The sequence below is a fragment of the Barbus barbus genome (genome assembly GCF_936440315.1).
Source record: "Barbus barbus genome assembly, chromosome: 27".
Lineage (NCBI taxonomy): Eukaryota > Metazoa > Chordata > Actinopteri > Cypriniformes > Cyprinidae > Barbus > Barbus barbus.
This window is the reverse complement of record NC_136755.1, coordinates 28,521,649-28,545,555: the sequence shown is the minus strand read 5'-3', so window position 1 is coordinate 28,545,555 and position 23,907 is coordinate 28,521,649. Positions and strand designations below refer to the sequence as shown.

Below are 23,907 nucleotides of genomic sequence, written 5' to 3'. Positions count from 1 at the left end.
TGACCAAAGAAAACCTTAATTTGAAACTTTTTAAGAGCATTTTTGGTCCAACATTTCCAGATCGCAAATCAAAGTCTCTCCACTCATTCCAGAAACCACACTGAAATCTGTCCAGCTGAAAAGCCCTTTTTTAATGATTACATATTAATCACTCTAATGGGTATGGCAAAATAGCCAAAGATTCAGTACCGAATGTTTCAGTATTTTATGTTATTATACTTCACGACTTTGACTATTTCTAAATCTACTCTAGTTTGCTTCTATTCTGTATTGCAGTTCAAACATCTGCAGACGACTATGAAGCTAAATATGTCATCAGTTCATCAGCTCATTTATCAAAATTAATCACCAGCCTACCATAAATTTGTCATCGTATGTTTCAATATTGAATGTTTCAGTATTTTGGTTGGATCACACTGATACGTTCACTGTTTTGACATGATGGATGTTTGATATCATTTTTAATATGTTTGGCAATGTTAAAATCCAAAAATAGATTCTATTCTGTTCCATATTTGAATTCCATAAACATCAACACGAATATGTCATCGGCGCGTACGTTGTGTTTCGTTTAAACGCAGCACTGTGATTGGTTCAGATGTTAGCCTTAAAGAACAGCTTCTTGTATAACGCAAACCTTTTGGATCGCGCTCCTCTCCCGCCTCTCCCCTGTTGCGTCACCCGCGCTTCTCGTCCAATCGCAGGCCACCCCAAAAAGTTTGCGCGTTCCAGACTATAAGAGTCTCCAAACTTCCCTTCAAGTTTGAGAAACACCTCCGTGACGCACAAGAGGAGAAAGGGACCCCGTTCTGCCGGACAGAGGGAAACTATATTACTTGCGTTCTCCAAACATCAGAGGTGATGTTTGAAGAAGAGCCGATGCAAGAGGAGCCCAGCTCCCCGGAGTCTCCAGTGGACAGTCTGGGGAACAGTGAGGAGGAGCCAGACAGGCGAGAGCAGAAGCGCTGCAGCAGGAAAAGACGCCAGAGCAGAAAGAGCAGCGAGGACGCGGATAGCCCAACGCCCGGGAAACGGAGCAAAAAGCGCAGCAACAGCGGCAACGGCAGCGGCAGCGGCAGCCCTCAGTCTCTGGAGGACCTGCAGACGCAGCGCGTCATGGCGAACGTTCGCGAGCGTCAGAGGACTCAGTCCCTAAACGAGGCGTTCGCGTCGCTGCGCAAAATCATCCCCACGTTACCCTCGGACAAGCTCAGCAAAATACAGACGCTCAAGCTCGCGGCTCGGTACATTGATTTCCTGTGCCAGGTCTTGCAGAGCGACGAGCTGGACTCCAAAATGTCCAACTGCAGTTACGTGGCGCACGAGAGACTCAGTTACGCGTTTTCCGTCTGGAGAATGGAGGGCGCGTGGTCCATGTCAACATCCCACTAACGCACTGATGCGCGCTTTCGGAGCAGCATGGTATGCGATGCAAAACTTCACAAGTCTCTCCGGATCGTATTCACAGTCTGGCAGTCACAAGTTTGGACACATTCATTTTAAAAGCTTAAGACCTAAAAGCTCGTGTTTAAATGTTTCACATTGCTTTTTTTAGACAAATATTATAGGGTTAATTCAGGATAATGGCAAAAAGTGACCCAATTTACGTTAATTCAACCCTGTATATTTATTTGGAAATAGAATTTGAGTAACCAAGATGAGAAACCAAGTTGCACCTCATGAAGCTCTTTGATAAGTGTCCAAAGTGAGCTGAAATCTATAGACAGAAGAAGTTTTCATTTGTGTCACATGTTTTAGTTACTAAATTATTCCCATACTTCATAATCTGTGCTATTTCAGTTTTAATGATTTTACTATTATTCTGCAACGTAGAAAACAGTCATAATGCATACTGTGTCCAAACTTTTAGCTGCTAACTGTATGTTCCTGAAGAGCATTTTATGCCTAAACGAATCTTTGAACATGGTTCCATAAAAAAAGGCTACTTTTGTACTTAAAATTGTACTTAAAATGTTCATGCAACCCAAGTTTAGGGGCTCTTGGCAAACGTTATGAAGTAATTTGTTTTCTGGGAAACAAAAATACTAACAAATGGAATGCATGTTATTATTAGATCAATTGCATTCTCGTGGAATTTTCAACACTTTCATCTTTGTTTCTTCAGATTTTCGGCCTTGAGCATCGAGTCACTGGAAGAGCGACACCAAACAGCATAAAGCGAACACGAGGATTATAAAGGGAAGGTTCTGGAGCGTCATGACGTTGTTGCGAGCACTTACAGTTGTGAACCACACATGGACCAGGAATTACAATCAGATCTGTGCTGTTGTGACGGTGAATGTGGAAAACATGTGCTTCTGTCTGTAGACCCACAGAGAGACTGGCTGCAGGAAGAGACGCCGCGCTTCTGACAGCAACCGGTCATATTTATTACAGAACGAATGAAGGAAATACGGAAGAAACTCGGCTCATAACACTTTCTTTGACTGGTCCTAGAAAAGACATTTATTTATTTATTATTGATTGTCACAATGCAGAATAGATCTGGTGTCTATGCATTTTCTATTTTAAATACGATGTAAACGTGTATATTTTCTGCAATAAAACATGGTTTGAAATGTACTTATTTTTATTGCAGTTTTATGGATTTGAAAAGTAGCTACATGAAAACAAACGAAAATAAGCTTTTACACATAAACTACTGCAATAATTATTCGATACGATTTTAAGAATGAAAAAAGCTGTATACTGCTGCCTGATTTGCCGGTTTATATAGGCCTACTCAGCTCATTTAAATAGGCATTGCAGTTTAGTTTTTTTTCTATCAAGATGCTGTTATGGAAAATAAGGAAAGGGAAGCATTTTAAACTATAAACATTTCGAAAATTAAAATTAAGAAGATGTATTCTAAACCAGAACTGATTCTTATCTTTTAATTGTTACTTTTTAGTTATTTTCGCGCAAAATGTTTATTTTTGTTTAGCAGCAATGCTTTAAAAAAGCTAAACGAAATAAATTCAAAAATTGTTCTAATAACTGGACAAAATGGGTTACACAGAAATTATGTTTGCATGGTATTTTCTACGATAACACGCCAGGAGAAGAATAACTAGTAAAATATATATGTATATATATATTCCTGCAATAATGAAGACATTTGTGTCGCGGGTATTTGAACCCAAAAGGAGAGCATATGACAGGAGGTCTGCAGAAGCGTTTAGGATGTTGTGAAGAATCATTTGAAGGTATAACGGGCTCCAAACATGTATGGAATTCCCAGATGTCTATAAAACTGAGGGGTCGGGAAGGTCACGGAAAGGTGCAGCGGGTCAAAACCAACATTTTACAATCAAGACTCTTGTACTGAATCAATAAATTAAAGGAATAATTAAGAATAGGCTAATCCTATTTAAAAAATGCATTTAAAGTTGGAAAAGAAAAAAAAATAAGGACCGAGAGGTTTTGATATAATTATTGTAAAGTAAAATACTATCAAACCCAGCGCGATTATCTCAGACAGCAGCAAGAAACTTGCAAATCATTTTTGCCGTATATAATTTGAAGAAGTCTTGTTTTACGAGACCCGTAAGTAGGGTGTGATTCGGGTTAAGACGGAATCTGGTGTTCGTTTGTGCTGTCACTGATCTCTCCAAACGTTTGCATCGGTTTCCCGTCAGAAACACGTTCAACTGCCGCCTCGATCCAGGAGTTTGGGGACCTGGCGAGGGAGAGAGAGCTCAGGCACCTGAATCAAACTTATTTCTACCAGATGTTGTTCAGATTTTTCTTAACGTCACGTGAATACAACAGATGTCGAGTTGCACAGACCCGCCTTCACTGCACGCAGTCTGACACAAATATCCTTTGAGTTTCTTAAAAAGAAGTTCGACTCGATGGGATAATGATGGGATTGGACGATAAACCTGGTTTTTGTGGAACGCGTGTGTTTTGAAATGCAGCAGAAATTAAGGACGTGGAAAAGTCATTTCTGTTGGACTATTGCAGGGATTTGTCATGCATTGAGGAAATACTTCTGGTAATTATTTCTCTAAAACTTTGCATCATTTGCATCTGGACTCGGTGTGTCTCACTCCAGTCGTCGGGCTGAACATGGATATGCTGCTATTCTGTGTTTTGGCAAAGTATAAATTACAATTTCGAATGCAATGCTCCTGTTTTTTGTTTTTTTAATTCATGCTCAGAAAACAAATAAAAATACCTTCACTGCGAAATCAAGCATGCATTATGACTGCAGTTTATTTAGGCCTTCTGCATGATCGTCTGAAATGGCATGAAGTGTAAAAGCAAGAGTGAATCCAGTTAAACGAGTTGACGAATGTCGATGTAAAAGCATCAGTTCTGACCACCGAGCTGAATCGATTCACCTTCTTCAAACGAGCATGTCCTCGTTTAGTTAAACCTGAGTCTGAGCGAAGCTCTCGCTTCTGTGGAACTGACTGCATGATCTGTTCAGTTATACAGCAGTGCAATGCACCAGCATGAGTTCAAAGTGTAGGTAGAAACCTATAAAATGCAAATAATGTGTACCAAAAAAAAAAAAAAAAAGATTAGATCATGTCTAGTATTTGCATGGGTCAAATTCTATTTTTAAATGTACTTTATAAAAAACAAAACATGGCTTGACTGAATTAAACAGTAATATTTATATAATAAAAATTAAATGCATATTAAACAAAACTGCACTGAAATTATGCATGTCAACAAGTCAGAAGAAAACTGTAAAAATTCATATTTTCTGTTTATTTTGTCACACTTTGATGTGGGAAAATGACACTTTAACAGGTGTAATTTCTAATAACTATCTTAAATTAAAACCAAAGCCAAATATTCCATTACATATTTTTTTTATGGAATCAACTTTAAAAATCTTTTCATCAGCAATTCGGATATCTGCATGCTAAGATAGCTTTTGTTATGCATAACAATTGAGAAAAAAAAAATAAGATTAGTTCAATTTGATCCCAACCCCCCCCCATTTGAGTTCATGGTGAAGTAAAATTAAAATGTCTATTTTTAATCTTGAAGCGAGCACAGATATTGTTACTCTTTTAATGCAACCATTAAAGTATTAGTTTGTTATGTTTTAGTTTTTCTAATCTTATAAACAAAATTTTAGCAAAATAATATTCTATGTCGGTCTGCACAATAAAGTCAAACTCAATAAACTCAAACAGAATAAGAGGGTTAAAACACAATATTGATGTTTGAAGACTCTTTGATGATGCAGTGAGGTCAAAGGTCAGCTGTAGTTGTGTATTCTTGGACTGTTTGGTAACACGATTGTTAAGCTGAGATTGTCCACGACATGCTGCTTTAATTTCGTGTCTTTTTGGCTCAATGGAAACTTCTAGCACACAACGATGCCTCAAACTGCTCAGCTCAACAAAGCGTGTCCGTCCTGGAAGACTAGATTAATATACGATTTGATTTGAGCGAAGGCCTTTTCATCTCTGATTTACTGGGCTCTGTGCTGTAAGCGGAAACACGTGGATTCAGCTCTTTCAGTCACTGCTGCTCCGATCCTACAGAAGAGATTCTGATCATATTTAAATGATTATGAGCAGCCAGATCTTCTGTGCCTGTTTTAATCGTGTCCAGAGATTCATCGCTCTACATTTCCTTCATATTCAGTGCAGACGGAGAACTGCAGATCGTTCAGTCACAGCAATATCAGATTGTGCTTGGAATGGCATACTATCTTACTCATGCAATATTGCAGTCTGCAGCATATATATTATGCACAGCATGGTCATTTTCTTTGCATGCTTTGAAATAATAAAAGCCCTGTCTGATATTCTACAAAGTTCTGCAATTAAAATGTGGCTTAGTTTTTTAGTAGGATGCAAAACATTAACATTACCACGTTACAGACATTTTTTCTCTCTTTCACCATCGATTGTTTTGATGCAAACAAGGCTCCCAAATAAGAAACCCAGTGTTGAAATCTTAAAAATGCACAACCAAGACATTTTATTGGTGTTAAAAGTTGTCCCACACAATAACAGGAATGCAAGAACTTGAGCAACTTGAGCGTTGACCGCATGTTATTTTGTGGTAGGCATATTTGATTCAGTGTTTTGAATTTATTGTGGTATATTGTATTTCAGATAAACCCGCCCCTAAACAACACGTAAAAACACAATGTAAATGTTTGGTTTCTATACATACCTGTCAACATAGTAGCTGTTTACGACCAGAATAAGCTACAAACTGAACCCAAATTTATGCAAGTTAAAAAAATAAATAAGGATTCTGGTTAGTAACCCAAAAGGTTGTAGGTTCAAACCCCAAAAGGAGTGATTGTGCCTGTAGTAAAAAAAAGTTGTATAAATCACTTTGCGTGACTGTAAATAAAGAATCAAGACTCAAGTCTTACGAAATAAGAATCCCTTTGTTGAAACCTTAAAAATGCACAAACATGACATTTTATTAGTGTTCAAATTCGTCCCACACAATAGCAATGCAAGATATTTTCAGAACTTGAGCAAGTGTTGGCAGCATGTTGTTTTGTGGGTTGGCATATTTAATTCAGTTTATACAATGCTGGTCTTTTAACGTGGTAGAAAACCACCCCTAAATGGCACATAAAAACGAAAAAGGTTGGTTTCTTTATATGTCAGTCAACTAATGACAGTTCTTGGACAGAATAAGCTGCAATTGAACCCAACCTTATGTTGCAAGTTAAAAAATAAGCATTTTGGTTAGTAACCCAAAAGGTTGTAGGTTCAAACCCCAAAAGTAGTGATTGCGCCAGTAGTAAAAAAAACGTTGGTGTAAATCACTTTGGGTGTGTCGAATCGAATCTTTCTTATAAAGCCTCACAAAAGTGCATTACACTAATTCCAGATCTTAAGTGTCTGGTCACAGCCTGCCTCGCCACAACCAGTTTGTCCTGGTCCTCAGGTCCTCTGGATGTGTTTCTGGCGATATAATAGTGAGGTTGTTGTGTATATGTACCACCCAGGCAGCTGTAAAGCCACCTGCGTCTCGTGCTAGAGCGACAGGGCAGCCCACATCTACCTGCCCATCAGCCGGCGTGTGGTTTCTGTGAAAATAAACAGGCAATCAGAACGCAGTTCAGACATCACACGCTTTCATGCAGGATAAAAGAGCTGTTGTCTGATATTTATTTGTGCTTGCTGGTTGCCCCCTGAAATAAGATTCAGTCTGCCTGAAGAGGGTAAACACAATGCAAAGTAGAGAGAAAACTCTGATTTAAATCATCCTGTTGTTGCTGTCCAACAGATAGGGTGTTTCTTCAACTATGGGCGCTTTGGGAAATTAAACTCCCTTAAAACACATTTCAGATGCTCTAGTTTGTTTTATTTGTCTACTAAGAAAATCCAGCAGCGAATACACAAGCATCACAGATAAATTCTGTCATTTTCTCCCTGAAATATCATTAAAATATGTCATTTCCAACCATCTTAAATAATGTATGCTTATTAGTGTTCTACTGTGGAAATGATTTTTTGGATATTTTTGGAATAAAAGGGTCAGCTCCATTTTCCTTTTAAGGATTTAAGGTTCATTAGATTTTTATGTACCCTAAATAGACATTATTAATTAAAAATAGTGCATTATTTGGCAAAATAACAGCTTGAGAATATGGAAATAATGCACACTAAACATTCTGATAAGAAGAGTTTGCTTCACACATCATGTCTCATATTTCATATAGGCCTATATATAAAATTATGGATTTTCAACTACAAAAAAATGTAGGTAAAACTACTAGATAAGTATCTTATCTTAAAGACTTTTGAAATGTAGTAGAAATAAAATGATGAAAATGGGTTCAAATGCTTAAACTTATGAAAAAAAGTGCACTCCTTGACTGCATTAATGCTATGTAGGTTGCTTTGGATAAAAGCGTTTACTAAATGCATAAATATAAATGTTTAATGTGACCTATATACTACATTTAATAAAACTCAACCACTGGGAAAAAAAGTGCCCAAAGTTGAAGTAACACCCCTATATCACGACTGAAATGAAGGATGTTCTAGGAACAAGAGAATATAAAGGACTGAGTCACTTACTGACCTGTTTCAGTAAGATGTATGAAGCCAACTCCCCTCTGACTTCCTCTGTTTCTCTTCTGGATCAGATCCCTGCTTGGAACAGAAAGTTATGAGCATGCATTTGCCCTGCTTTATTCCCCTGAATAGCTGGAATACACACCAGGTCAAATCTATCCACTGGAAACTTTTAAAAGTGAAATATTTTAATTAGACTGGACCCTGTAACTAGCCCTCGGCATGTCCGTTTAAGCATTTTCACGCCACTCGCCAGGAAAATCTGATGGGCTGGATCAGATACATAGCACTGCGCTTTTTGTTCTTGGTTGACAAACACAGCGCATTGTTCTCGAGGTCCATGGTTTGGTGTTGTGTTCACAGATTCAGCATGAATTAGCATAATTGTGGTATGATCTGGATGTTTAACACATCAAGCCAGGGTTAAAGACAGACTTGCGGTGTTGGACAAGCTAGCCATTGATCCAAAACTGAGAAAAGTGAGACATCGTTGGAGTGGTGGCCTAGCGGTTAAAGTATTGTGCATGCTTCAGCACATCGGTCAAGTTCTCAGTCACAGTTTCCCATCTTTTTCTTCGATCTAATAAATAAAAAGTTACAAAAATAAAACTTCCTTGTGGAAAACACAAGTTTAAACCAGCCAAAGATGGTTTGCTGGTTTAAGTGAGATTAAAATGCAATTTAGTTGATGGAAATTTAATAATTAAGCCTTTAATTCCAGCATACAACAAGAAAGAGGGATCATGACATGAGACATACATTTTTCCTTGATGTTTTAACATATAGGCTGAGAGGGCTTTGTACCATTAAAACATCCTGCAAGTTTGTTTAAAACAAAATCCTCATTATCCGCCATTTCTAACTTGAATGTGCCAGACTTCCGGTCTTATATGCTTCCAGTTATTTTTAGCTAGGTACAAAAAGCGAGTTATGCTGCTTGATATGGCAAACACTTATTCTTATCATATTTTTTTAATGTAGGCCTACTGACTAAAAATCAAATACTTTTACGTCATCACGCCATAAGCCACTGCCATTCGAACACCTGTCCACACCGGACGTGTACAGTGGTAAAGTCTACACTATGCAGATGAACATTCAATTTCTGATGTGACGAGGACAAATGGAAGAGTATAGGAACTCGCAGTAGCTACTCTCTGGACAGGCTTCAGAAGCAACGGGAACAAGTGGATGGTTTATTTTTAACGCCGTCCCGGTTCGCATCATAGGATTATATGTTTGTTCGGACATTTGAACGCAGATTGTTTTGTAAACGAGGCACAGGTATGGAGAGTTCGCAAAGGAATGTTTGTTGGAAGATGACATGTATCGCAAACCGTAAGTAAATCTTTTCATTTTTATTTTAATTTTTTTCTGTAAATGAGGGTTTTGTATGGATAATGATTTCAAAACACTTGCTGTGAGGGGACGTTGATACTTTTTCTAATCTATGCAATGACATTAGCCAATCATAACAGTGGATGTTGATTGACCAGCCTTAGATGACCCGCCCACTTAAAATAGCATTTCAGATAGGGGGCAGAATTAGGGTTCATGTCATGACCCCTTTAATTTAGTAGGGCAATAAATTAAATAATTAAAACTAAAAAAGAAAGAAAAGAAAAAATCTAACTAACCAAGTGGTAGGTAAATGAATGAATGAACGGCCTAGATCTGAATTTCCATATGTCCTGCTAGTCATTAAAAATCATTCTTGTAGTCACAATGCCAATGCATAAAGTACACTTCCAATTTACAAATTTGCACCATTTTTCAAGCACTAATTTAACATTAAATTAAAAATAATTTAAATAAAAAAATCTATTCTTGGAATGGTAGTTGTCAGCTAAGTGCCAAAAACCCTTAGAAAACCAAAAAAAAAAAAAAAAACTATACCAGTCTGACCAGTGGAAAGCAGCCAGGTAGCCAGCTAGCAGCAGTAAATCACCAATAAATGGATGTTGGATTTTGACAAACTAAAGCAGCGAGTCCTGCGCTGCATGGCGTCAGGGGAGGTTAACGGTTCAGAGTGGCTTTTTTTTAAAGATCTGTTTAATGCATCTTTGTCAGGCTCTCCTGGAGGGGATCTGTGGGGGGTAAATGCAGACCAGCATCCCCCTGGGGGGTAATTAGCCTTCACTGACACCTCCAAACATTCTGCTGCCCCCCTCCAGGGCAGAGCTTCAAGGCTTCATTAAGCCTTGTTGACTGGTGTTACCCTGACAGAAATGCTAAACAGATACACACGTGTAGAAAGTTCATCATGAGCGCATGATTCGTGCTTCTTTTCAATGTGTCAACCAGTTTGATACATGCATTGTGTCAAGGCTACGAAAAAAGCATACATGCATGCATATGCACTGCAACGTTTGAAATATGTATCTATAAAAAGTCACTTCCTAGGTGTGTGTGTGCATGCATGAAGGTCTTAGATTTTGAATGTGAACACATCTAAATTTAATTAAAAATGCAATGTGAAATGCAAGAAATTGCAAGTAACACTTGAATTAACGTGAATTTTTAAAGTATTTTTTAAAAAATCTTTGGTTTATTTAAAAATAAAAAAGCAACATTTACAATGTACATGGAAAAACTAATGGGTATAGTAAAAAAATTATCTGAGAAATTACTAGTAAATTTTGCAAACAATTATGGAAAATAAACTTTGGTTTATTTACAACTTCAGAAGATTTTTTTACAGTGCACACTGAAAAAAAGTAGACACAATTTTCACTTAGAAATTGCTAGCAAATTTCACAAAAAGCAGCCAGTAATACACAAGATTATACATAAGACTTTGAAGTAGAAAATCTGAAGTAGTATTTTCTTGTAAAAAGTTCTCCAGTAAGCTTTGTTTTATTTACAATAAATAAAAAGAATGTAATCTTTTACAGTGAATAATCTTACATATTTCCCGGTGACACATATTGCAATCTGAAATGCCTCATATTGCAATACATTGCAATTCATAACGCATATATGTTGCCAAGTGGCACTACAAGCTATCAGTAATATGTTTGTAATAAAGCTGTTTGATGCTCACTTATGAGGTTCCATGTCAGTCGTGATGCTGCCTTAGTAGGGAGCTGCCTATGTAGACACTTGGCAGTAAGGCAGCTCATGCTGAGTCACTGCTATGGCATTTTAACTGTGTATTGGGTTACTGCTCGACTCACTGTAAGAGTGATTCAAACAGTTTCACATCCTGACTGTTACTCGGAGCACTTTAGAGGAAACAAGAAAATTGCTCTGTGTTTGAAAAATCGTAAAGAAAATCTTTCCGAATGAGTGAGCTTGTTTTTTTATCCTTTACGAGAAAATGTTGTGTACACATGCATGTCATCGCTAAAGTATGGCAACGTGATTCACGAAATGTCAAAACCATCATTGAAGCTCTGAGATGGGAACTCTTGCATGCAGTCCGCCCACCAGAAACGATTAAACTCCACATGCTGCATAATTCAAAAGGGAAGAAAGCGGAATTAGTAGATGCTCGTTTTAGTTTTAATGCAGGTTCTCTCAGTGGTGCTTGTTCCGGTGGTTGGTTTAAAAAACATTCCTGAGAAGTGAGTGTTCAACTTTTATTAACCCTCATTAATGGGTCAATTAAAACTCGATCTCTCAGATCCAGATTCATTAAGCTTTATTTATTTGATTTGGTTTGTATCCGTGTTTGTTTGCTCTTCTCAAATGAGAGTTCAGTTTCACTAGAGGAACATTTTCCTACGAGACGGTGTCTAATTCGTAAACAATTCATTATTTTGATTAATTGAATCAGTTCACAAAATTGTTTGGGCTGTGTTTCCCAAAATCATCATGATCATGAGCAAAAAGTTGTACAGATTAACCTTAAATTTGCAATGTAACAATTTAAAATGTAACATAAAACCCTAATGTACAGAACAGATAAGAAACAACTAAGAAGAAACATTATTTCAGTGATTAACTGTCAAATGTGAGCTGTTGCAATAGGAACGTCAATTTATCGGGGTTTTTTTTTCTTTTACTATTCTAGTCCATGTCGCTTTAAATGCTAATGAGCTCTGCTGACTCCACCCCTCTCTTCCGTGGAGTGATGAGCAGTACTGTAAACTTCAGCTGTGAAACTGGCTAATTAGCACATTATTAGGAAAGGCTATTTGCAAAGATTCATAAAAAAAAACCTTTATACTCACTTCTTCTGTAGATGAAGCTGGATCACGAATGATTCGCGAAAACATAGACGCATTTAGGCAGATCGGGATCGGCACATTCCCTTCAAAATGAAAGTAACGTTAATCCTCTGTGTCTTCAGCAGCTCAGATGTCGGGAGTAAATGATGACTGCTATATTCATTATTACATCCAACAACAAAACACCTCAATCGCTTAATCTGAGACATCTTGTCTTCCCCTGCACTGGAGTCGACACAATGGTGGACTCTCAGCTCACTCAGGGCGGGGCTAAGGTAAGACGCACTTGTCAATCAACTATCGTGGGAGGGGCCTGTACAGAACAACGTCATTCTGACAGGAATCTCATAACAGCCTGATTTGAGAAAGGGGATTATAAAATAGGGATTCAAAAAAATAAAAAACACTGGGTGGATTTTTGTCATTATAGAATAGATGTGTACACACACTTCCAACACACATTTATGTTCAAACAACTTGTAAAGTGAATTGTGCATCCAATGACCCCTTTAACCATTAAAAGTATGATAATTTACAGTGTAGAAACCGTTGGCGCCAATGCTCTCTTCAATCTACTTAGGGCTAAGCTTTCGGGAAATGCAACCCTGACCAGTTTCTTCACAAATCAGATTGAATCTGATCTTTCATTGTTTTTCAAAACACAAAAGAAGACATTTTGAAGAATGCCTTCATTGTATGGAGCAAAAAACAAACGCACTTAGACATCTTTCAAAAATATTATCTTTTGTGTTTAGTAGAAGAAAGTAAGCCTGTTTTGAATGACATAATTTTTGGATGAACAATGCATTTAAAATGTAGATAAAATGTAGGTAAATGTCCAGAAATAATGTTCCTTTGTATAATGAGCCTAATTTATGTATATTTCAAAATAGTGTTCTTTGGGTATGTTTACATGCACTCATTTTCATCAATCTGAATGAATACAACCCGATTTCAGATTCTGAAAATTCTATTCATGAACGCAAACTTTGCAATCCCATTCACATTTTCTAAAACCAAAACTCCAGGTTGAGGGTGCTGGTTTCTGGAGGTCAGGAGCAGGTATCTCCTGCTGCTCTGCATGCACCATTTACTCCAGAGAGAACGAGAAAAGTAAAGACAGAAAACCTGAAACAGATGGTCCATCGCCCCATGCAGTCTTAACCAACAACAAGCGCTGCTCCAGCACTTCATCGCCCCTGCGTTTTCTGCTCCCCTGCAGGGGTAAAAGAGCCTCTCGCACCCTCAGCCCCTCCGCAAGGGACTACACGGAAGTGTGAAGCTCAAGTTAAAAGTTATGGACAGATAACAGGTTTTAAAAGCCCAAACTGGGTATTTATGTCTCAGCAGGGTGTTGTAAATCCTTCCTCATTAGGTCTCCGTTCCTCCCTCTTCCCAGGGAGCTGTTTGTGTGTTAAATTAGTTTTAGTGGTGTTTGCTCAGTCAAGCATTACTCTTACTATTGCTCATACTTAGGGTTAAGATTTCAAGCTTTAATCCGGAAAATTAAACTATATGTTTGTGTAACTCATCCAATGCCATTTGTGCTGCAGTGATTAAATAACCACCTAGCAACCACTCAAATGACCATAGCAACGTGCAAACAACACAATGGCAACCTCTTGGCATCACGGCAGCGAGTTTCAAATCTTGCTGATCTTGTCTTCATTAAAACCCGCAATTACGTCCTGTTTTGACATATTTAACTGAAAGTCCAAACTATAATTAATGAAAAAAATAATAAAAACTTTCCCTTCATTTTTTTCCGCCTTCTTTTCTCTACTGTCCTGCCAATGCTGCCTTATGAATTCTTTTGTGAATGGTCAAATTCAGATGAAGGCAAACCCAAGCTTTCAGTTGCATTAAAGGGATAGTTCATCCAAAAATGACTATTTAAGAATGATTCTTTTCCAAGCATATATAAGTTTCTTCCTTCTGTTGAACACAAAATAAGATATTTTGAAGGATGTGGGGAAATGAATGTTTATTCCATTATTTTAGTGTTTTGTGGTACCATGATTTTGACTTGTGATGTATGTTGATTCATGTGATTTTCTCATGATCACCTGTGTTTTTTGGTAGTTGTCAGTGTATTGTAAAAGCAAAAACAAAAAGACTTCAGTAGGTTGTTATTTTACCATTGTATCAGTTAAATAAATATATGTTTTTCTACTGTAAATTTAAGTTCAGTCTGTAAAGCCTAAGAAGTTTCTGCTGTATTTTTATGGTGAATTTCTGGCACCAACTGGCATACATAGTGCAACTCTTACAAAATGGTTCTCTTTAGTTAATTATTCAAAAAAAGACAAAGGGACAGATTTACTAAAAGCTTGCGCCAGTGCAAGCTGTCTTTTGGTGTTAAAATAATACTGTCAGGATTTACTAAAGATGTGCAGTGAAGAATTAGCGCTGAAAAGGCATGGACACAGTTATTTTAGCACCTCACCTAATTGAATACGCATTTGTGGGAGTTTCCCTTTCAGACACAAAATTTATGGGAGGAGATAAACAACGCAATTTACTAAGATTTGTGCTTGCCAAATTACTGGTATTTGCGCCATTATTTAGCGCCCAAAAAAATGTCTTTAAGCAGGTGGTAATTTGCGCTGCTCTTGGTAGATTGAACTCATTATGGAAATTCGATGTTGTTTCTGTGTTTTTTAATGTGTACCTTCTCAGTAAATCACATGCAGAATTTTCCCCTCCCATCAGTGCATTTATAGAATTATGGAAATGCTAATTTGCCCTATTTAGTAAATCTGACCCTAATTTACTTACAAAACAGCTGCAGAAAATTGAATCATTAAAGGTGAAGTGTGTTATTTCTGCAGCATTACTGCCACAAAATGCAAAATGGAAATTAAAAAATAATTGTTTTCTAATGGGTTTCCTAAACATCTTTCATTGGTCGTTCAAACAAATAGTCCTGCCTCCAAACTCACACCATTGGTTGAGCCACTGTTGCCATGTTGGGCTCAAACAAATTGAGCAATTTTAAAAAATGAAAAAAAAACACCACAGTGTTTCAACCTATGAATGTCTAACTTTTATCTCTGCATATTAAGCTGAGATAGGGAGGTATTTTAACTTAGAAAAACATGACACATCACCTATCATTAATCATTATATTCAGTGAGGTTCCCATCTCGGTTTGTGAGTTTCAGACATTTTTCTGCACCTCCTTTTGGCGACCTTTCAACCTTCCCTCCACATTAAAAAAAGAATATGAATCGAATGCATAATGACTGTTTTCCTGTGCCATAAACTCCAGGGCAGATAATTAGAGTCTCCATGGCAACGGGCCCAGCAGCAGGCTGAATTTTTGTTTGAAAACTCGCTTAAGGCTGAAGTTGAACAAACTTCAAACAGACGTACATGAACATGAGAGCGAGAAAGACAGAGAAAGAGACTGAAAGGGAGAAAAAGAAGGAATGAATAAATGGATTTGAATGAAAACAGAGTAAAAGAGAGAGAGAAACCGAACAGGTTTGGACTAGGTCTGGATTTCATTAGAGCCAATTACCTTATCTGTTTCATCTCTGGAGTGACCCGCAGGCGCGCTGCTCCGGACACACGCTAATACACACACACGCATGTAACTATACACGCCAAACATATTCACACACACACCGCATGAGCACATACCTGCAGAGAAAGAGAAAAAGCAGCCACTCTCCACCGCTCTGAACTTCAGCGTCGCTTAAAAATGCCATGTTAGATTATTTCTTATATTGAAATAGGATGAAATAGTGTTTTTCTCTCTCAGAGGTGTTTATTTATGTAATGTTCTTCAGTGAAGGTGTTGATCTTTCCACTGTATGGCATCTGAAGTGTCAATCAAGGCTGGACTAACACAACAAACTTCATTTGGAGACAAATACGACCGTGTTTTGCTGCTCAAAATGTTGTTAAACATCTGTGTAGCACCAAAACACCTCAAAATGACACGTATTATTCTTCTTCAGAAAATGCAACTGGTACCTGCCCATGCAAAACTGGTCGCCACTTAAAATAAACATAATTTTAAGGTAAAAGACTATAAAAATGCCACCATTAGTTAGTTAACAGTAAGTTTTTTCACTCAATATGGTGAAAAAACTGCAATAAATCTAATGTGACATTTAATGTAATCATTTGTCACACGTTTCTATCCAAAGCGACTTACAAAGTAGATGCAAACAGACCAACGAGAGAGCAACAATATACAAGTCTCAGTCTAGCACAGTGCACATAGCAAGGATTTTTTTTTTTTAAATAAATAAATTAGACCGAATACAATAGAATAGGTAAGTGCTAATACTAGTTGGTCAGGTCATGGCGAAAAATATGTGTCTTTAGATGTTTTTTAAAAATGGCTAATGCTGCTCGGATTGAGATAGGCAGGTCGTTCCACCAGCTGGGGACAGTCCAGGAAAAGGTCTTTGAGAGTGATTTTGTGCCTCTTTGGGATGGCACCATGAGGCATCGTTCATTTGCAGAACCCAAGCTTCTGGAGGGCGCGTAGGTCTGAACTAGCGAGTTATATTGGTGCAGCGCTAGTGGTTGTCTTGTAGGCAAGCATCAGCACCTTGAATTTGATGCGAGTGGCTATTGGCAGCCAGTGCAAGCTGATGAAGAGAGGTGTGACATGAGCTTTCTTCGACTTGTTGAAGACTACTCTCGGTGCTGCATTCTGGATCAGTTGCAGAGGCTTGATAGTACATGTGGGAAGGCCAGCCACGAGAGCATTACAATAGTCCAGTCTGGAGAGAACAAGAGCTTGGACAAGGAGTTGCATCATATATAATATATCAATGCATATCACCCCTAGTTTCTGTTTGCTTAGCTAAATTTATACTTGCCCTCGCCAAATATCTTTCCATCGCAGTGATTCAGCTGAATGACGTGTAATGAACGAACCAGTGAAGGAGACAGAACAAAATAAACAACGACAAAAGAGTCGGCTCGCTAACCTCCACAGATGCTAATTCTGCCTAATGAAGCGTGACACAATCAAACCCAACCGTGGTGTTTAAATGGCTCCCCGTTCAGGCAGCAAAGAGGAAACTGCTGAGATAAACACGGCGCGAGCGATAATGTCTCATGCCAGGACAGGGCGCGCTACACACGTGATGTTGCTAAACGTTAGCATGCTTTTCTTTTTTAATTCAAAGAGCAGAAGACTGTGAAATACAGCGATTACTGCTCAAAGAAATGAGCACTGCCCAAACCTCAGTGGAGATTCACTGCCATGTTTGATTAATGGCTTTGAATATGAGCGGAAAACAAACCTTATGCTATGCTAACAAAGTCCTATTGCAATTGAGAAGCATGGATAAAAGGAAAAAAACTCAACTTACACCAGTCTAAGATATCATATTGGTAAAACCAGCACCTTAGACTGATTTGAGATGGTTTTCATCTTTAATGCATGAAACCAAGCTTATCCTATAAAGCACTGGAGTAATGACATATTTTTGTAGGCCAACGTGTAAGTTTCCATCATCCTGTTTCCTTCGGAAAAAACCCCCCAAAAACAATTTGGATTCCATTGGCTTTTGGATTATTGCAGAGAATAAGCTCTGTGACCAACACAAGTTTTTGATTCTTACACGTTTTGCTCAAAATGATCACAACTTTTATGAATTTTGAAGCCTAAATACAATCGGCAGAAGTAAAAGCTAAAGTTAGTTTGCAGATGCATGACTTTAGCTTCAACAGTACTAACCTTCTTACTCTTTCAGTCTTTATTTCAAATCTACAAGTTACAGAGTTTGAGTTAGAATAGTTTGCAAGAGCTCAATTATAAACCCAGTGAGGCTGTGAAAGTGACTATTGAGTGAATAACAACCTCTGTGGTCCCATTTAGACACTTGTTAGCAACCACATTTTTCAAGACAAACAAGAGGTTCAAAACTGTATTACTGATGTTTTTTAATGTCATAGAATAAAAGGTAAAAATCTTGAGCTTGTGTTAACCACAGACCATATTTCAGGCATTTAACCAAAAAATTCATAAGAAAAAAACATTGACTTCAGAACCGGAAGTTCAAAAATGCAAGTTTTAAGAGTTAAATTTGAGTTATTTTGTTGTGTTCTTGTAATTTGTTATATAATATATAAATATATTGTTACATCCCAGGATTTAAGTGGGAGTATAAGTGGGAGTGTCCCTTTTTTTGTGTGTGCTCTGTTTGTTTTTCTCTTTTCTCTCTCTCTCTCTCTCTCTCTCTTCCTCTCTCTCTCTTCCGCTCTCTCTCTCTCTCTCTCTCTCTTCCCCTCTCTCTCTCTCTCTCTCTCTCTCTCTTCCGCTCTCTCTCTCTCTCTCTCTCTCTCTCTCTCTCTCTTCCCCTCTCTCTCTCTCTCTCTTCCCCTCTCTCTCTCTCTCTCTCTCTCTTCCGCTCTCTCTCTCTCTCTCTCTCTCTCTCTCTCTCTTCCCCTCTCTCTCTCTCTCTCTCTCTAAGGTTGATAAGGATTAACAGTTGGAGTTCAATTAGTAGATGACTTTGTTGATGACTGCACTCTCCTGATTGGTCCATCAGATGAAATGTTTGGGAGATAAAAGGCAGAGCTGAGATGTATGGAGTGTGGAAGCTTGGAGCAAGAGCACCTTTTGCTGTCTTTTCTTTTGTGTTTGTGGTTAATGTGTTGATGTCAAAAGTGTTTTAATCCTCTTGTGGGAGGTTTCATTTAGCCCAAACATGTGATTTTTGTACTTTTTTTATTTTTTTAAATGTTTTTATTAAGACTAAGATTTGTTTTGTTTTTTTCCTTTGAGGGAAGCTGTAGGGAGGTGGTTGCCATTTATTTTGTCTACACTTTTTCTCCTGTTTAAGGATAGTAAGGGAGGTAGGGTAGTATTTTGTACTTTTTTTCTTTTATTTGCTAGATTAGGTAAATTTCTTTTGAGAGTTAGTATGTTCTGATATGTTGGCCTTGACCCCTCCTGCAGTTCTGTTTGCGTCCTTGTGTTCAATAAATCTTATATTGTTTTGTATCGATTATGGTGTTGCGTGTGAGTCAGTAGAAGGCAAAAACTCCCTCCATTCCTCCACCATTTTCTTTATTACTCCTTCCTGTTCCTAGACTGGGGAAGGAATGTAATATAATTTGTCAATTTTTATTTTACTTCAAGTGACTGGATTTTTTTTTAGTCATAGTTAACTATAATAGCCCTGTGCAAAACCAAGTATATTTGACTTTGTAGCACAATGCATCTTCTTTATGTGTTACTTCCTGAGGGTCTTACATTAGGGAGAGAGAGAGAGAATTTGACGTTTTTTCACCCCCATCACAAGTACTCTGAGTTCTGATGGCTTCCATGTGTGGTGAGTCCAGCTCTCTGTCCGATGTCATATCCTGTTCCAGGCTGGATGTGCTGTAAGGGTCTGCCGTGTCACAGTGAGAGAGGGGGAGTCTGGGTAATGATGGCAGGAGACCATGCAGGTGTTCAGCTCCCCTTCCAGACATGCATACCAGTGTCAGAATTTAGCTTTATTAATTCAAGCCTGTGTTTGCCCCCTGGAGCTGATTTCCAGGGGCATTTCTAACTATATCAAAAACATACTGTATGTCATTCAATTTTAAGTAATCAATGCATTAAAATATCTAACTGAAAATATTTAATGCATATAAAGTTACATATAAAATTAAATCAGTATCAGCTCATGTTTAATACAATAAGAAATTAACACATTTTTACCACCATATTTTGAATTTCACTATTATCTGATTACATGTAATCTGGATTACATAATCAGATTCCAAAAATGAAGTACTTGTAATTATATTATATTACATTGTAAAATACTCAGATTACAGTTACTATTTTATGGATTACATGGATACATATTATTCACACAATGGCAGTAAATTCATAATTTATCGATTCACCCCAATTCTTTTTTTTTTTCTCTGTTTTTCAAAATCCTGCTGTAATGTAATGTTTAGTGCATTGCATGATGTTGATAAGGAATGGAAAAAAAATAAATATTATGTCAGTTATTTAACCAGCACTGCATACAGATGATATCCTCAGTGCTAACAGATAAGAACAAAAAAAAACTGACCCTATTTTGCAAGTAAATACTTCAGAATTAATCAGTTTTTCACATTTTCATTAATTTATCCAGACAGGTGATCTGTTGACTTCGCATGAACCTCAGAGTGATGCTGTCGGTTAAATGGTTGAGTAATTTGAGTGAGCTTGTGTAGGTGGACGTGTGTGTGTGTGTGTGTTTTGAGGGTCACTACTGGTTCACTCCAAAACCACAGTATTGTCCACCTGAGCAAACAGGAAAGAGGTGTGGGTGCATGTGAGGGCAGAAAGACGGCTGTCACAGAGAGACGGATGAGGATAGACAGCTTATGACAGACAGACTGAGGAGGAAGAGAAATAAAAGGCTGCTTTTACTTCATTTTTGGATGATTTCATAAAGCCTCGATGGTTTTCAGGTGTTCAGACGCTAGGACAAGAATATGGTCAGATGGCAGTACTGTACGAATTCATTTAGTTTGCTTGCTAAATGCATAAATGTAAACGTGAATGCTGCTCTGCCTGATTGAAGCTGACATGTTAACACATTTACATGTATTTACATTAGTATTTCAGCATTTAATGGACGGCTTTCCTGTAGCTCAAACGTTGAGCATGATGCTAGCAACACCAAGGTCATGGGTTAGATTTACATGAACAGCAAGAACTGGTCACGTAAATGCGTAGCTTCAATGCAAAGTAAGTCACTTCGGATAAAAGCATCTGCCAAATGCATGAATGTGGATGTAACTTCATAGCAATTTAAAACTTACTTTAAAGTTCAGAAGTAGGAGAAACATCTCAGGGAATAAAATTCGATGCTGATGCTGGGCATTTCGAAAAAAATCAAAAAGAAAAAATCAATTCAATTTAAATTTCACCAAAATGAAAACTTTCATCCTGTCCTACAGAGACACTTTTCGTTATTCAGTTGTGTCCGGATGGTTCAGTGTGTTGTTTCTCTCAGAAATCTCACGTGAGGAATGTAAAGTGGCTTGTGAACATCCTTTAGCTATAGCAGAGAGATGGTGGATTGTATGCAGATGTTTCTGAGATGCGCAGCTCCTCCGTCAGTCAAAGCACAACACACACAGCGGGAGTCCTTTGAGTCCTGCCAGCCGCTGACACCACGTCAACACACACACACACACAGCTTTACTCAACTACAGAAGCACTTGAATTTCACACAGCAGTGTTAAACACAGGTGTCATATGAAACAAAAGCAGAAACAGACGAAAAAAAACAAACATTCAAAATGTGAAATACAAGCCATCTGATAATGCAAATTTCACTGATATGGGAATATGTGTGGTATATTGATAATAATGCAGGTGTACTGTAAGTATAGTGTAACTATATTAAACAAATAGAGTGTAATGACAATGCATGGTCTCTCTGGAATACGAACACATGGCCCAAAAGCTTATCTCTTATTGGTCACTGAATATTTTTGGCAGATAGTGGAGGGAAAAATGATGCAAAGGACATTTTCTTTTCCTTTGTCATTGGACAGATATTGTTCCCTGTGAACAGGTTCTTATCAGTTATTTTAGTATCATTGATATAATTTTATAGTTTTTGTTAATATTTTAATTAGGCTTTATATTGTTTATAGTAGTTTTTATTTTTATTTACTTTGTTATTTTAGTACTTAAAGTTACTTCAAGTTAAACTAAATGAGAATTGTCTTGGCAATTAGCTGAAATATAAAAAAAGTCATTATTTTTTTTATTTGAAGTAATTTTTTTTATGGTTTTAGTTTGTTAACGATGATAACCCTGATCAATATGAATTCATTATTTCAAAAGTTTAGGGTCAGAAATTTCTTTTAATGTTTTTGAATGTTTTAAAGTCTCTTTCGTTCACTTAGGCCACATTTATTTAATCAAAAATACAGTATAAACTGTAATATTGTGAAATATTATTATAATTGAAATATTATGCCATTTTTAAGGTTGCTAATATGAGTCTCCTAAAACAGGTTTACATGCATCCAAGGTCAAAAAACACTTTAGTTTTCTCAAAAATAGCTTTAATTTTACCTCGACTTGTTTAGGCGATTTTTTTGATAGACAATAACTTTATATATCGTGCACTTTCGGCTTCACAACTTTGCAGAAAGTTTATGTTTCCATACTGCTACATGACACACTGCATGAAAGGCAATATTCAAAAAGGCATAATAGGGGTACTTTAAAATAAGCGTTTTCTATGTGAATATCTGTTAAAGTGTAATTTATTGCTGTGATCAAAGCTGAATTGTCAGCATCATTACTCCAGTCTTCATGATCCTTTAGAAATCATTCTAATATACAGAAACATTTCTGATTATATTTTTGTGGAAACCATGATACATTTTATTATTCAGGATTCTTTAATGAAAAGAAAGTTCAAAAGAACATTATACATGTCTTTACTGTCACTTTTGATTAATTGAATGCATCCTTACTAAATAGAAGTATTAATTTCTTACTGATCTCATACTTAGTGTACGGTAGTGTCTATTTTATTGCGAAGAAACCTTGTGTTTAATGTCCAGTTAAACTGCTCTAAACTGTACATGTTTATCAGTGTGATGTACCTCAGGGCAGAAAGATTTCCTGTACAAATACACAACAGTGATTGTATTGTTTTCAGATCTGGAGCCAAATTGGATTTGTGAATTTTTTTCTCTATAAAAAAATACATCCAGAAATACCGGCCGAGTGTTTGCGGTGAAGTCCACCGTATTGTTGCTATTTTCTTTGCCGTGTTGCTCTAGTATATTTTTTCCATCCTTGGGTTCCTGAACCTCCAAATCCACATGAAACAAACCTGAGTCCTGCTGGATTAGAAACAAAATGCCAATAGAAATAACCAAGATGGAAAGCATACAGTCTTGCTGTAATACCACCCTCATCCTCGACCCCCAAACAACCAAACCCTCCAGCCCAAAACTGACTCACAGCCTCTCTGGAAAACAATATTTATTCTTCATCTCAAAGTTCCTTTTGGAAAAAAAAAGGAAGAAAAACAGTCGTCTTTGTTCTTTTCAACTAAAAGTCTCACTGGCTTGGGTTTTGACACAGATGGCCGTCACGGTTTGGAGCTTGAAACAATCCAGACAGAACTGGATCAGTAGCTCCGTTCGAACATGTCGGACACAGAGGTAAACAGTTGATGCTCGTCAAGCATGTTTGCACGGACAGATCCAACAAATATTACAGTAGCCATGTAAAAAATGTCAACCTGACCCGATTAATTCTACACACTCAGAACGGATCTTCCGTTAAACTCTCCGTCAGTGTTTTTTCTAGCATGTGAGTGCCCTTATTCATGCATAGAGGCCGTGCATGCTGGGAAGTCACGTGGTTTCATATTTGGAGCGATTCGTCTTGTGGAATTATTTCGTAATTTCTTGCACAGCTGGAGTTGTCCAGGTTTGAATTGTTGTTTTGCAACCGAAAGCTTAATTAACCAGTTTATCATGCCGGGTTATGCTGAATCTCTCAGCCTGTCTCCACGTCTATCTGTCGCTCTCTCTTCATACCACTTCATTCATCTCCAGTCCGCTCTGTCCACACCGTTCAGATAAGCCAGCTCTATATTTTTGAGAGAACTGTAAATTGTAGTTGTTGAAATGCAGGAATAGTCCAAAGCATCGGATAGATTTGCTCTGGCTGAGATTTATAGGGTCATATTTATCTGCAGCCCCAATGG

The 23,907-nt window shown here is 37.5% G+C and overlaps 1 protein-coding gene across 1 annotated transcript; it reads left to right on the top strand.

The window, feature by feature from the left end:
- Positions 1 to 771: 771 nt before the first annotated feature.
- LOC306847548 (twist-related protein 2-like) lies at positions 772 to 2,582 on the top strand. Its single transcript, XM_079381538.1, has 2 exons — positions 772 to 1,422; positions 2,126 to 2,582. Exon 1 carries the CDS (start codon positions 862 to 864, stop codon positions 1,390 to 1,392), a length of 531 nt encoding a protein of 176 aa, XP_079237664.1. The 5' UTR covers positions 772 to 861; the 3' UTR covers positions 1,393 to 1,422; positions 2,126 to 2,582.
- Positions 2,583 to 23,907: the final 21,325 nt, after the last annotated feature.

Bases quoted from the DNA above. Each gene is read 5' to 3' on its own strand.
- LOC306847548 (XM_079381538.1), top strand. From the start codon at position 862: ATGTTTGAAGAAGAGCCGATGCAAGAGGAGCCCAGCTCCCCGGAGTCT.